The sequence below is a fragment of the Notechis scutatus genome, chromosome 3 (assembly GCF_049901735.1).
Source record: "Notechis scutatus isolate UNSWTSFEM ecotype Mainland chromosome 3, rNotScu1.2, whole genome shotgun sequence".
Classification (NCBI taxonomy): Eukaryota; Metazoa; Chordata; class Lepidosauria; order Squamata; family Elapidae; genus Notechis; species Notechis scutatus.
The window spans coordinates 56877815-56892379 of NC_142011.1; the positions used below are offsets into that span (position 1 = coordinate 56877815).

The 14565-nt window shown below is 38.6% G+C and overlaps 1 protein-coding gene across 1 annotated transcript; it reads left to right on the forward strand.

The window, feature by feature from the left end:
- The first annotated feature begins 24 nt into the window (after positions 1-24).
- ATP6V0B (ATPase H+ transporting V0 subunit b) lies at positions 25-14075 on the forward strand. The gene is made up of 8 exons (XM_026665732.2): positions 25-163; positions 6386-6434; positions 8825-8908; positions 9248-9325; positions 9870-9939; positions 10977-11028; positions 12041-12231; positions 13499-14075. The coding sequence occupies exons 1-8, from the start codon at positions 97-99 to the stop codon at positions 13523-13525; spliced, it is 618 nt and encodes a 205-aa protein (XP_026521517.1). The 5' UTR covers positions 25-96; the 3' UTR covers positions 13526-14075.
- Positions 14076-14565: the final 490 nt, after the last annotated feature.

Here is a 14565-nt window from a genome sequence, read left to right on the forward strand (position 1 = left end):
GGTGCTGGGGTCCGTCCGTCAGTTAGTCAGTCAGTCATTCACAGGGTCGGCTGATTCCTGGTCGGCTGCGGTCCGCGTCCAGGGCTTGTCTCCGCCATGTCCGGACTCGGGTTGCTGTATTCGGGACTGGGGCTGAGCGCGGCCGCCGCCATCGCCGGCATCGGTTAGTGATTGAAGTGACAGGCTCCAAGGTTGCTGTTGGGAGGGCGCCCGCTCTCCTTGCCGGATTCTTACTTCTCCTTTCTTTATGTTGGGCGTCTGCAAGTTAGTGTGAGGTCGCTGGTCCTGGATCGGGGGCAACTAGATCGCAGGCGAGGCTGACCTGGCATCCCAGTCGCCTCTCAAAATGCCCGAGTGAGGAAAGGCTATGGTTCTGCAGCGCGGGGAGTAGGTGGGTGGGTATATGTGAATATCGGCCAAAAGGAATATTTGAACCCGTGTCCGGACCCGAACGTGGTTTATTTCTCTTCAACGCTTCTCCTTTGTCGACAGGAAGCGCTTTTTTTTTTTTTTTTGCCTTTCCATCTCCTGCCATCCTTCTCATTTTAGAAACTGCTGACCCCTAAAAGATGTTTCCGTGTCTAATAATCCCAATTCATTTCTGGTTAAGTGAGAAACAGAGCTTTCTTACTTGGTTTGAGGTCTTGCCATTTAAATGATTCTGATGAATATCTCTGGGTGCCAAAGTGTATATAGCAGAATGAAAGACAATCATTAAGAAACCTCTGAAATATAAGTTCAGTTTTTGTATGCTGCTTGATCAGTTTTAAGTTAGAACAAAGTATTTCTAGAGGAAAATAATCACCGATAAGATGTTTAATGGAAACACATTTAACTTCTATCCTAGTTACCTTTGGTATAAAATTTATATGGAATGTTCACTAATAGTATAAATATTGTTTACATATAATCAAGGTTGGTTGATTGTTAATCTTTTGGTTGAGATAAGGCACAAAGATACATGTTCAGGGAGATTTGAAGCTTGTATTTCGGATAAAAATATAACCATGTATTTATCTTACATATTTAATATTCAGGTTATAAATCATATTTTAATTAGACATTATTTCTAATTAAATAACATGTCCATTTATATAAAGCACAACCTAACTCCCATGTAGCAATTCTCTGAGCTTTTCTGTACTTTTAATGCTAGATCCTACAGGCCACATTACATTTTAGGTAATACAAGAATTTTTCTTTTCTTTTTGAGTATGTACAATCAATTTGTTTCTTTGTATCTATAATGAGAAATGTGGTACTGCCATATTTTTATTTACTTTTATTTAATTTATTAATTTGCTGCCCCTCTCACAGATATGACTCTGGATAATTCACAACACATTAAAAACATAGAAAGGACAATATCAAACTATCAACTAAACATTTTGCTTTCAGAGCAAGAGTTTGTAATGTTGTGCTGATATAAATTATTTACTTATCTACTAGACCTGCTAGATTTAATGGTTTGGAATCAGTAGAATTAGCACAAGTAACACAATCCAAGAGTGGCAGTTGCCCAAAACATTTTTTTTAATTGTACTCCTATGTATCTCTCTTAGATAACCCATAGTCTCAGTTGTGTGGAAGTAAACATGCAATGGATGGCTGCTGCATTGCTGAACCCTAAAAAAAATTTCAGATTTTTTTCTATTTAATGGAATATAATGTTCAGTTAATCACTTCGCTAGTAGTTTTCCTGGCATATGTGCTGTTTGCTTTAAATTCATTGCCAAAATTTGAATTTTGATCATTGTGATCAAAATGAGCTCCATACAAATGATTCTCAATATGGTCCACTCCTCTGACTGAAAATTGAAATCTACCTGGTGGTCTATCCCAGTTCCCCATCTTCATGATTAGAGTCTGCTCACCATCTTTCCATCTCCCAGACCCTGTTTATGTCATCTGTATCTCCCTGAATGCTACAGCAGTCAGCTGGCAGAAGCCCATTCATAGTCACAGTCTTAACTTCTCATGTGCTCAAAATCTGGTTCACAAGAATACATTAGTAGTTAAAAACTAGTTCACTGAAGTGTGCATGTAATAAAATCAGAAGCAACATGAGAACTAAAATTCAAATAATTGAAAGGTCTCAACAGCATTTACTGTGAGTCTATATGTGTTGTGCTGGACAGATCTATTATGTGGTATTAGCAATGTGAAAACAAAGATATGATTATGAAAATAAGGCTAGAGAGATTGCCACTTGCCACCAGCACTTTAGTATTCAAAGATTTGTATTAACAAACATTCTTAACAAGTTTGGATTAAATGTTATTACTCGAACATTGGGTATCTATAATAATTCAAATGGTAAATAAAATATAGGCAATAGGAAGGCATATGCAGATGCAATTGGAGTCATTATCTTATGCTCCCATTATCAATAAGACTAAATATATGTGGTGAGGGCTTGTATAATTGAATAGGTCCTTCTTTTTAAACTTTTATTTTTAAAAAAAGCCCTTCTCTTTTGAGTTGTGCCAGATTTATCATTGATAAGAGATTCAGAATGAAGAAGGTTTTAAGTATTTTGCCCTTGCCAGAGAAATCTCTTGCATGTTTCCAGGCTTTAACAAGTCTTAGCTTCTGCAGGGGATTATCAAACACGTTATTGGAAAGCTGCTATGTAACTTAATGGTATATATGTTCTGCTGTGTACCTGTGATTTCTTGGGATCTATTAATAATAGCATTGCTAGATGATGGGAAGTAAGTTTCTATTTGTATCACTGCTGTAATCCTATGCAAAGTGTACATAGTAAACTTCATTTAGTTTGTTTTGTCAACAGTCTTTGGAGCAGCTCACCTAGTAAGAATGATGAGCCTGCAATGAACCTGGGATCTTCAACTGCATTAGTTCGGCTGATGGGGTTCAGACTTGTTCAGTCAGGATTAAGAAATGATCAACCATAAACTCAAGTTTGACCTTCTAACTCAACTCTGTATTTCTTTAAGGTCATTTTAGCAAGTGGGCGCAACTTATTTTGGAAATCAAAATTTCTTACTGGCTTTTGCCAGGAACATCACCCCCACTTAATATCCTACTCTGATTAACCTTGCTTCATTTCTGTCCTTGTAGAAGCCAAGATTTCCTCTCCTGCATGCATTTCTCTGGCTTCTTAGAGGGCAAGGGAAACTCTTAGTTCTGTTTTCTCATTTAGATGATTTGGATGGTTTAGGAATAATCATTTTTAATATGATTTCCACTCCAGATCAAAGGGGAAGTTAGCTTCCTCCTTTTTCAGTAAACTTGTGTCTTATAGCGGCTTCCTGTCTTCTTTCAATTTAGAAAATCCATGCCCCTGAACTAAATCCTGTTCACCAAACTGGATGATTGATTAAGGAAGGGACATGATAGTCATAAAATTAAATTCTGTTCTTTGTTGGAGAAATTGGATCCAAATATGGAAATCCTTTCTATAGTGTATGTGGTTTGGAGAAACATGAAAAATCTTTACATTTTTTAGCACTTCTCTATCAAGGTAGAATGTAGAAACATAGGGGTTTGTTCAGAAGGCATAGTATGCAACGGTAGCAAATAAACACTATAGTGTATTCAGTAAAACGTATTCATAATTCTGGCTGTTCTCTTGATGTTATGTACAAGAATTGGGCAACTGTTGGTATAGAATACTTGGTTATGGCCTCTTAGTCATGAGGGAAAAATCTAGCTGTAGTCTTTGGGAGTGGAAATGTCCCATGTAATTTCCTCCCCTTTTAATGTTGACAGTTTCAACAATTACCAAGCTCTATCAGAATCGCATACGTAGTATTCCATCCCATAAGTTGTCCGAATAGAGAGAAGCAAATGTTATGACATGGCCCCCATATACAGTGTTCTACATGATGATTTCAAAAACGGATGTACTATATATAGTCATCTAAAGTGCAAAGCTCTGTAAGTTCAATTCCCAGTAGAAGTTTTAGATCATGTAAAATAACTTTTGGTTACCTGAAAATAAGGAGACCCAGTAAGTAAGAACGAAACCAGTCATTTTGGTACCTCCTGGTAGTCAGTGTAACTGCTGACATCAAATTACTGTTCGATTCTTTGAGCCTACCAGTACAGTTAGTTTGGGTGGCTTAAGAGAAAAGTTTTCATCTAGCACTCGGCAAGAAAATAATTTTAAAAAACTCTAATTGGAAACTCTCTTTTTGCAACTTGCCTCATTCTTTCTTAATAACAGAAGAGAAATAATGTTCTCCAGTGTTCATATTTGTCCGCAGGGTTTCATGTGATACATAAATATCAGGAAGCTGTTGCACAACTCTGCCATGTATGCCTTGTTTCATTCCTGTGTCTTTTTATGCAAAGTTTATTTTACCTATTTAACATGCATGTGTTTTTTCAGTAATGTCTTTTTGTGATTAATGATAGGGAGGTTTTTCCTCTCCTATAAAGTCTTTAAATGTATTACAATTTATTTTAGTAAGCTTCTTTGGGAGTTAGAAAGGCTCATATAACTTTTTGGGCATCCTCAGAGATGATTTACATTTTAGTCAAAATATAGCCAAATAATTGTGCTGCATTCAAAGAAATGATACCGTTAGTTAAACAAAAAATGTGAACCATGAACGTATATGAAATATGTGAAGAGAGGGCTTCTGTCTTGCTAGTTTAGTGATATATTAGAAAAAATGCAAAAATCTTACAAAAGATCTTCAAAGAAACATTGATGTTTCCATTGGTGACTTAATTCGTGTAGGCTGTTGCAAATTTGCAAAATAATGCATAATGCAGATTAGATATTATAAATACATCTGATCAGGAAAATTAGACTGTGAAAGAAATTACTTGCTTCAGAAAATAGACACTGACCGATTTTGGGTTTGGGGGGATTTTTTTGTTAAAGAGAAATTTAATTCAGGGCTCCTTTGTCAAAATCCACTAGCAGTTTTTAGTTTGAAAGTTCCAGGATTTTTCATGGTAGTTCAGATGATGTTTAGTAATTTAAATCTGATAATTGAAAGAGAAGGCTTTAGCACAATATGTGATGGGACTGGCCATTTCTTAAACTGCTGACAACATAAACAGGAATAGTTCCTTTTACAATAGCTCCATACTACATCTTCTGAGTTCACTGAAGTGTTAATGACATAATTCGAAGTAGGGAAGCACCATTCCATATTTCTGCCCCAAATCTACATTTTTAATAACTACAAAAGAGCCTCTATTTATATCAGTTAACCATCAAGTGCAAAAACTATGCCTATACCTACTAGCCTCCATTTTATATCTATAGATTGCAAGCTACTTGAAAGAAAAAAACGTTGACCTCTGTTTTCCTGATAAATAAATACCTACTAAGGTATATTTTAAATGTAGATGGCTAAATGTTTGCATGGTTTGAACCTAAGACTGTCACGTGGGAGAAGCTGTACATCTTTAAAGGAGGTTTTGTTTATAGTAATATAACTGTGACCCTATGCTGCACAGAGACTCAAGGTGTTTCTGAATAAACTCTAAGTTACTGATTGTTATTTCCAGTTTCATGACTTACTTCCTCACTCTCTTTTCAACATATAAAGGGATATTTCTAGATTAATGTTCTTGGTGGTTATATTGTGGTTTAAATATCCAGGAATGGGAACTATGCAAACTCTTGTGAATTGTCTTGATAACTATAGCCACCCAAATTGGTCTCTGAGTACCGTAGAAAGATTAAAGTTGAATTAATATATACATATTTTGTAATGCTATCTCTTTCTTTTTGTTTCTTTAGATCAAAATGCTTTCTTTCTTAAGTAATTAATTGTGGAAACCAATGTAAGCTTCTTTTCCTGGTTCAAGAGTTTATTTCTCCTTGATATTATAAGGAGTCTTGTTAAGCCACTTCTTCCCCTTGAACTTTTCTTTCTTCTCAAATTCTTAGATTCTTTGTGGAAAAAGTCTGCTTGGAACTATTCACAAATGAGATGGAATACTTGTATCTTGTGACTATGTTGTCATATTCTGTTAGTATATGCTGATACATATTTCCCATAAGTGCGTCATTAACTAATTTTGTGAAGTGTTCATTTTTCTGAAAATTCCACTCTGAGATTACATCTACAACTTTTCCCCCCTAGCTATAGTGTATGATATTTGGTATATTTGGTCTGCAACAATTTGTCTATGCTCATCCCACCCATTTATAAGTAGAAAGTTTTATCCTGAAAAGTAATTTGGCATTATGGAGATATATGGTGTAAATTGAATGAAGATATTTTACAAGAAACCTGCATATTTTTCTTTTGTCCCTGTGAAGACTTGATATTATTTGCCTGTTCTGAGAATGATGGTGTGTCAGTACTGGTACCATCACAGTTTTGGGCATTGAGAACTAGGGACTAACTCACTAAGGACTAACAGAAACATTCAACTTGCTTTTGTTTTTCAGGAATCTGCTATACAATATTTGACCTGGGCTTTCGCTTTGATGTAGCATGGTAAGATGTCTCTTTCTTCCCAAACTGGGATTGAAGTAGTAGGGGGGAAAGTGGCTTATGAATATTCTTCATGATGCCTCAGGAAAGGTGCTATGGAGATTAAGAGTAATTGGTCAGTGTATCTCACAAGTTCTTGGATTATGGATTCCTGAAGATCTTGCAGAGCTGCACCCCAAGGATGAGTAAGCAAAGCTTGGCCTGTTTGCATCCACACTGCAGTTCTTGACAACAATATTAATGACACTGTTCACTTTTACTAATCAGCTCTGCTAATAGCATCATTTTGCCCACTTGTCAATTGGCACCTGCTTTTTTTTTTTTATTTATGAATAACTTGTCCTTATTCTTGGCTAGGTAAGGTTTACAAGCCATTCAGTGTTGGTGCCCTATTTATTTGGGTAAACATTTACTTCTTGCCCCCGAAACAATTTTATTAAATTCATCAAAGATCAGAAAAGAATATACAAAATAGTAGGATTTGTATTCCTCTTTGGTAACGCTTCAATAATGAAAATTATAATAATCATTAATTATAATATAATTATATTAATATAATCAGGAAAAGGACAAAAATTAACGTAAAAAAGGTCATTGGGAGACTATATACATGAATAGGTAAACCTAAGGAGAAATGTTTAAAATCCACATTTAGTATTTCGTCTCCAAAACTTGCTTGAATAAATAAAGGTAAACTATCACAAAAAATATTATTACCACTAAGAAATGCAAGTTACAGAAGAATAAAATGACTTTTAATTGTAGGGTTCCACAGAGACTTTGCTGTTAACTTCAGTCAATGCAGTTTATCTCATTTTTATATACAACCGATTCAGAGAAAGATACATTTTAGTTTACCAAGTTTTTTGCAATAGGAAAACTAGCAGCTAATAGAAATTGAATTAATCTCTTATAGTGCATTCTGGACATAAACTGTTTAAACTCTTTCCCTTGCATGCCAAAACAACTAGACACAGAAACAGGTTTTTTTCTTGCCATCACTCTGCTAAACACTTAATTTCCATAGTTCTGTCTTATGTCTAAGTATATTATCCATGTAGTATGGCTGTATTATTTTTATCCTTCTCATCTGTTCCACTACCTTCTCTATTGGTATCATTATTATGATTATTATATTTTGTTTTGATTATTATAGAAGGATTTGATTATAGAAGGAACAGACCGGACATCCAGCCCTTGCTTATCAATGGAGACCAAGTGGAGCAAGTGGCCAGTTTTAAGTTTCTGGATGTTACCCTAAAAGAGGACCTGACCTGGGGTGCCCACATTGCAGCCCTGGTCAAAAGGGCCCAGCAGAGATTATACTACCTGAGGCTTCTCAGAAAACAACAACTGAATGAGAAACTGCTGGTGGCCTTCTACCGCTGCACCATAGAGAGCATTTTAACATACTGCACCTCTGTATGGTTTTCCAATTGCACAGCGGCAGAAAGTACTCCAGAGAGTTAATGTCATTGCCCAGAAGATCATTGGTTGCCCTCTCCCCTCTTTGGAAGAGCTTTATAGCTCCTGCTGCCTTAAGAAAGTTCAAAACATTCTCAAAGATCCATCTCATCCTGGGAACCGTTTTTTTGAAATATTACCATCTGGCAGACGGTACAGAATAATAAAAACAAGGACAAATAGGCTGAAAAACAGTTTCTATCCCAGGGCAGTAGCTCTTTTGAATTCTGCTGTATAGTGCAGTGTTGGTGTGGTGTCGGGGGTTTCCGGTTCAATGTGTGAAGGGTGAAGGATGTGTGTTTGTGTTTATTTTCATGCTCATGGTCATGATGTGCACTGAAGATGGTGTTTGATTTCGTTGTACAAGGTGCAATGACAATAAAGTAAAGTAAACTAAAAATTTTTACTTTGTTGTTTTGCATGTGTACTGAGAGCTTATACAACAAAGTCAAATTCCTTGTGTATCTAATCACAGTTGTCAATAAAACTATTCTCTCCTATCCTATTCCATTCCATTCTACATAAATTTATGTTTGGAAATGCAGAAATAAACTAGCTACAGAGTAAATTGCCAAAGATTACTATATAATTTTCTTGATTCCATTAAAACTTTTGACCAAAACAAATAGCTACAGATGTATTATTATAATAAAAGTGAATATATTTCAATTTATTTACAGCTTCTTTTTCTGCTTCTAAGCTTTTATGCTCTAACATTTATTGACTGATTCTTCCAAGCATTAATATGATATCACTGCCTGTTTGCATGAGTGAAAAGGTATATTTTATGTGCATTGAAATGGAACAATAGACTAATTGTTATAGCCAAGCAACAACTGTTTTCTCAGTGCTTTTAACTAGAACGCCTCCTTTTCATATACTATGATGGGTGGATCACAGCATATTTTAAGATATTCTTCTATATATAGGTTCCTGACAGAGACTTCTCCATATATGTGGTCTAACCTGGGTATTGGGCTATCCATTTCATTGTCAGTGGTGGGAGCTGCATGGTGAGTATCTTTTTTCCTCATATCTTTCTTCTCTTCTGGTTACTAGCTGGCAAGTACAGCTGACCTCTGCTTTTGAGTTCACTTACTGATATTAAAATGGCACATGTAACTAAGTAGCTTCAAACCGTATTAATGTTTGCTTGGAAACAATTGAGGGCCCATGTAAGATACTTTGTCTTGCATAATGGAAAGGCAAATACAGATGGGCATAAAGAGTTTTATGAATAAATAATTTACTACAGGCATAATCTGAACAAACTATTTGCCATCTAGTAGCACTGATTCCAAATTATCTGTCCAACATGGTGAAAGCTGCCCATCTAATCATTCTGTTTTTAGGGGGATTTACATCACTGGATCCAGCATCATTGGAGGCGGTGTCAAAGCACCTAGGATCAAAACCAAAAATTTGGTCAGGTGAGAAAAGCTCTTTTATCCATTTGTATTACAGACTTACTGAAAACTACGAAGGTTACCAGGACATCAGATCACCAGACAATGTTAATCTCCAGATAGCAGTATAATTAAATCATCGGGATAGATACTGGAACAAAGCTCTTTAAAGGAAAAATGTTTGTTTCAGTGACACCCCCTCCTCCCCAAACCCTACCCCAAAACCATGGTGTAAGCATACACAGATTGAAGCTGGTAATAGGCTTTTTTTGTGGTATAAAATCCAGCAGTACAGTATATTGTATTGTGACTATAGCATTCAGGATAGAACCTTAGCATTGGGTCTTTCTTTCTTTCTTTCTTTCTTTCTTTCTTTCTTTCTTTCTTTCTTCCTTCCTTCCTTCCTTCCTTCCTTCCTTCCTTCCTTCCTTCCTTCCTTCCTTCCTTCCTTCCTTCCTTCTTTCTTTCTTTTTAGAAAAGTAGAGTGTGAAATAATGATATAATCTGGGGAAGCTAGCCATTTTTTCTTGCCCCACTTCAACTGCTAAACTCTTCTTTCTTCTTGCAGTATAATCTTTTGTGAAGCTGTGGCCATCTATGGAATCATCATGGCTATTGTGATTACCAACATGGCCGAGGTATTAACTATTTTGTATAAGAGGGATATATTTCTTGGCTAAAGTTGACTGTACCGTTTTCCAGTATATGTCTGATTTGATGTTAACCTCATCCAATTGTTTCCTGAGAAGAAAGAAAAGTAGATTATAATATTCCAAACCAAAATATGGATCAAGTCAATCCACAGATTTCTAGTTTTGTGCTAAATAGTGAATAGTCGCAGATAACAGATAGCAAATAGCAAAACTGGCTCAAGCTTTTAAGGTAACCTTTCTAATCATGAGCGAGTATAAAAGCTTGGCCAGATGCTTTTAAAACACTGGACAGTGTTGCCAAGATTAGTGATCTCCATTGCAAATGAAAGAGGATCTGGTAATAAAAATAATATTGTAAAATATTATAATATTGCAAAAATATTGCTTTTATGAGCAGATTCTCTTTCATTTGTCCCAAGTAAATCTCCATAGACAGTCCTAAGTAAATATTAGTCCAAAAGTTATCAACTACCGTATCAAAACTGTCTAACTATCAAAAGTTATCAACACTGGTCCAAAAGTTCTCAACTACTAAGAGATAACCTATCCTAAATGGTCTGCAGTTGCCTCACTTTTTAAAAGAAATTAGTTTTGGTAAATCCTAATGCCAGAGCTAGCACCCTGTAAGTGATTTAGGCCTTGAAGCATCAGTTGGGATTCCTGCTATTCTACCAGTCTTTCTGCTATATAGCAGCTTCCCCTACCTGTGATGCTTGATGCTATGTCTGGAACAATAGCGGAATTTTTCAGGCTTATGGTGCTGGTAGATTTTGATCCACCTTCCCTAGGTTAAAATTTGGAAGCAGTTGGGGAATTCATAGCCACCATAGTAACACATAGATCTGAGCCAGCTTTTTGAGAACCCACTCCACTGGGGGTGGGAGCAGGGGCATATATTAGACCTGGTTTTTGTCTCATGGGGTTGGCTATAATTGCTATATATAATTCTTCTGGTGGGAGATATTATTCTAATCTGTTGGGGAAAATGTTTTTGTTTCATGGAATGCTTTTTTTCCTTGCAGCAATTTAGTGGTAGAACCCCTGAACAAATTGGTCCCCGGAACTATCATGCAGGTAGGTTATATTTATAAGTGGGGGTGGGGGTAGGAAAAATTTCTCTTACCTTTGTAGGAGTATCATGGATTCCTAGTCACTTAAGAAATGCCATCTTCAAATCATGCTGTTCCCTGTATAAGTAAAGGAAGTATGGTGCCCTGTGATGAATGCATTAACTATAACTGTGACAACCCATATCTTAACTGGTTTTTCTTTTTACTTGGTGGGAGTCTAATCAAATGAGTTTATAAGACCATCACATTTTCTCATTCTGGTCTATGTTAGTCTTCAGGATTTCAAATCTTCCCCAGCTTTATGAGGGTTTGAATCTGGAAAAACTCACCAAAAAGCATGACTTTTCAATTCTGGCCCTTTCTTAGTTGGATTTATGCCTTTACACAAACATTGCAGAAGTTTTATCCTGCTACGTTAAGCAAACAGTATGTATGTAACCAGTAAGGAGCATTTGGATTCTACAAGTTGACTTTCCCCTTTTTCTGACTTTCTTGTTATTCCGTGCTGTACTAGCGATTTCTAACGTGCTGTCTTCTTGGAGGGGGCGCTTATAGCAATAGCACTGAGAGTTATATACTGCTTCACAGTGCTTTACAGCCCTCTCTAAAAAGTTTACAGAGTTAGCATATTGACCCCAACAATCTGGGTTCTCATTTTACCGACCTTGGAAGGATGGAAGGCTGAGTCAACCTTGAGCCGTTCCGGATCGAATTCTTGGAGTGAACAGTGAGTTAGCCTGCAACACTGCATTCTAACCACTGCGTCATCATGGCTTATCAGATTACCATTGAAGAGATCAGAGTAATATGTGTGCTGTATTTGTATTGGTTCAAAACCACCATAATAGGCAGTGATTTTCTTATGGCAAACCTCAGAGGCAAGGTTTTTCCATATATGAACTGGACATTCAGGTCATGTTTTTACTCCATTGTTCTCAAGGAAAAGTCCTGAAAGCTTGACAATTTAAAAGTGCTATTGGATATTGCCAGTTCTTAATGCCATTTTCTCTTTGTAGGTTTCTGCATGTTTGGGGCAGGTTTGACTGTAGGATTTTGCAATCTCTGCTGTGGTGTATGTGTGGGCATTGTGGGAAGCGGTGCTGCACTAGCAGATGCCCAGAATGCCAGCCTCTTTGTCAAGATCCTAATTGTGGAAATCTTTGGCAGTGCCATCGGACTCTTTGGGGTCATTGTAGCAATCCTGCAGGTAAGCCACTCTTATTTTTCTCCACATGAGGTAGTCTTCTTATTATAACTTTTCTGATTTTCAACTCTGTTATAGAAGCCAAAAGTTATTTTTCAACAAAGCCCGAATAAATTTACAGCCCCTATTTTCCTAAGTGTTCCTACAGTCCCTGTTTCCCAGGGAGTTATATCAACACCGTAAAGAACAATTCCCAATATTTCTGTGAATTTAGGGGCACCTACAGCCATTCCAACTTCCAAAAGTTGGAAAGAGGCAAGAAATTAACTTTTCAGTATGTTTTAGTAAGATTGTATGGTTTCAACCCATTTTCTTCAGGGAGAGTCATCCATTTACATCAGAGCACTGCACTGATCTGAATTTTTCACTTCATCCTCCTGTGTCTTCTCCCCTTTTCTTTCCCCCCCCCCCCCCCACCCCCAACCCCCCCTCCCCTTTCCCCCCCCCCCCCCTCCCCCCCCCCCCCCCCCCCCCCCCCCCCCCCCCCCCCCCCCCCCCCCCCCCCCCCCCCCCTCCCCCCCCCCCCCCCCCCCCCCCCCCCCCCCCCCCCCCCCCCCCCCCCCCCCCCCCCCCCCCCCCCCCCCCCCCCCCCCCCCCCCCCCCCCCCCCCCCCCCCCCCCCCCCCCCCCCCCCCCCCCCCCCCCCCCCCCCCCCCCCCCCCCCCCCCCCCCCCCCCCCCCCCCCCCCCCCCCCCCTCCCCAAAACCCCCCCCCCCCCACACCCCCCCCCCTTTTTTTTCTAGTGCTCCTTGCTCTCATCCAAGACTGTTGTGTTTTCTCATTATCGCAAACAGATTTGTAATATTTGTTTTTTTAAAAGCCCACATTACCGCACATAAACAAATCTATTATTTGATGAAATGTGAGGAAATACGATAGCCATAACCGTCATAGCTGGCATTGAGAAATTGATCACTCAGAACATAAGTAAGGGGGCTGAGGAAAGCTGTGCCCAGCAATTTAATGAATTTTGGAATCATGTTGAAGGAATAGGCTTAGAGAGGATGTTGCTATTTATGGTCAACTCTGATTTCTGGGGACTACGTAAAGTTTCTTGGTAGCATTTTCAGAAATAATTTACTGATACCTTCTTTCTTAGACTGAGAGAGAGTGACTGGTTTAAAATCACCAGCTGGCTTCAAGCTCCTGGGAGGACTGGTACTCAGACTTCCTTGTTCTTAGTCCAACCACACACAAAACTCTGACTTAGCACTGTGTAATTCATAAAGTATAGAATTGTCCTGATCTTTTGCTTTTCTTGTATTTTGCAGACAACTAAAGTGAACATGGGTGACTAAACTCTTTGCCAACTGCAGATCCTGTATATATTTATTTAATGTCTCCTGGTGGCCTAGGAGCTTGATGTATAAAGTTCTTCTTGTGATCTTCACCTGCTGGGCCATGGACAAACCTGATCAATTGATGTGTATTTGTAAGAATTTATCCTTCTCTTCCCCCTACCTTTTTCCTGCTCTGTTTTTTTTTTTTTTCCAGAAGGAAGGGGCTGGATGCCTTGCTGGAAAGAGCCTTAGGTGTTCTAGCCTTTTGCACTCTCTGTGGCAATCACTGCCAATTATAATACAGTGTTCTATGAAAGAAAATTGTTCTTGTCCCAAGTAGATGCCCTTGTGTGCTCCCTGCTGCTGTGCCCCAATTATTATCCTGGCTTTGATGGCTGATTTTTATTCCCCCCCCGAATAATGGTGGCACTGGCTGAGCTCTTGGCTTTGGAGACTGTGAATAGTGCCCCCTTCTACACACACCTCCGTATGAAGGGACACAAGAAACGAACAATGTGTGATTTTCTGAACTACAAATGATTGGTTATTAAAATCAGTGATGATGAAAGTATATTGTATTGTGGTTAATAGTAAGTATTAAATGTTTTGATTGAACTATGGTTGGTGAAAGATCTGTGCTACATCAACTGTAATTTTAAACACTGCCGTAAAAGCAAAACTGATTTGATTTTTCAGAGGAAGCCTTCGAAGCTTGTTTTCTAAGATGCTCGGCACTATATATTATTTCCTGAAAGGGGCAAATGCCGCGAACCCCCCCCCCCCCCCCTCGGAACGCGGCAAGAACACAAATGAAAGAAGGGAGGAGGAAGAAAACCAAGCCTCTCCTTCTCCCTTCGCCTCTCCTCTCTCCTCAGCGGAGAACTGTTAGCGGGGGCTCCTGCTTCCCCCCCCCGCCGCGCGGTGTTGCCTCCTGCAGGTCGACAGAGGCTTCCGCGCCCAACACCAAGGAGGGGGGGAGCTGGAGGGGTGGGGGCCTTTAAAAAATGCCCCCGTACATCCTGTTTTATTTACTTATTTCATTTTATTTTAAAAAAGGT

What these genes read in the sequence shown, in the direction of transcription:
- ATP6V0B (XM_026665732.2), top strand. Translation starts at nt 97, where the DNA reads ATGTCCGGACTCGGGTTGCTGTATTCGGGACTGGGGCTGAGCGCGGCC. An exon ending in TTTCGCTTTGATGTAGCATG is followed by an intron (nt 6,435 to 8,824) that starts GTAAGATGTCTC and finishes TTCTATATATAG; the next exon opens with GTTCCTGACAGAGACTTCTC. An exon ending in AAAACCAAAAATTTGGTCAG is followed by an intron (nt 9,326 to 9,869) that starts GTGAGAAAAGCT and finishes TTCTTCTTGCAG; the next exon opens with TATAATCTTTTGTGAAGCTG.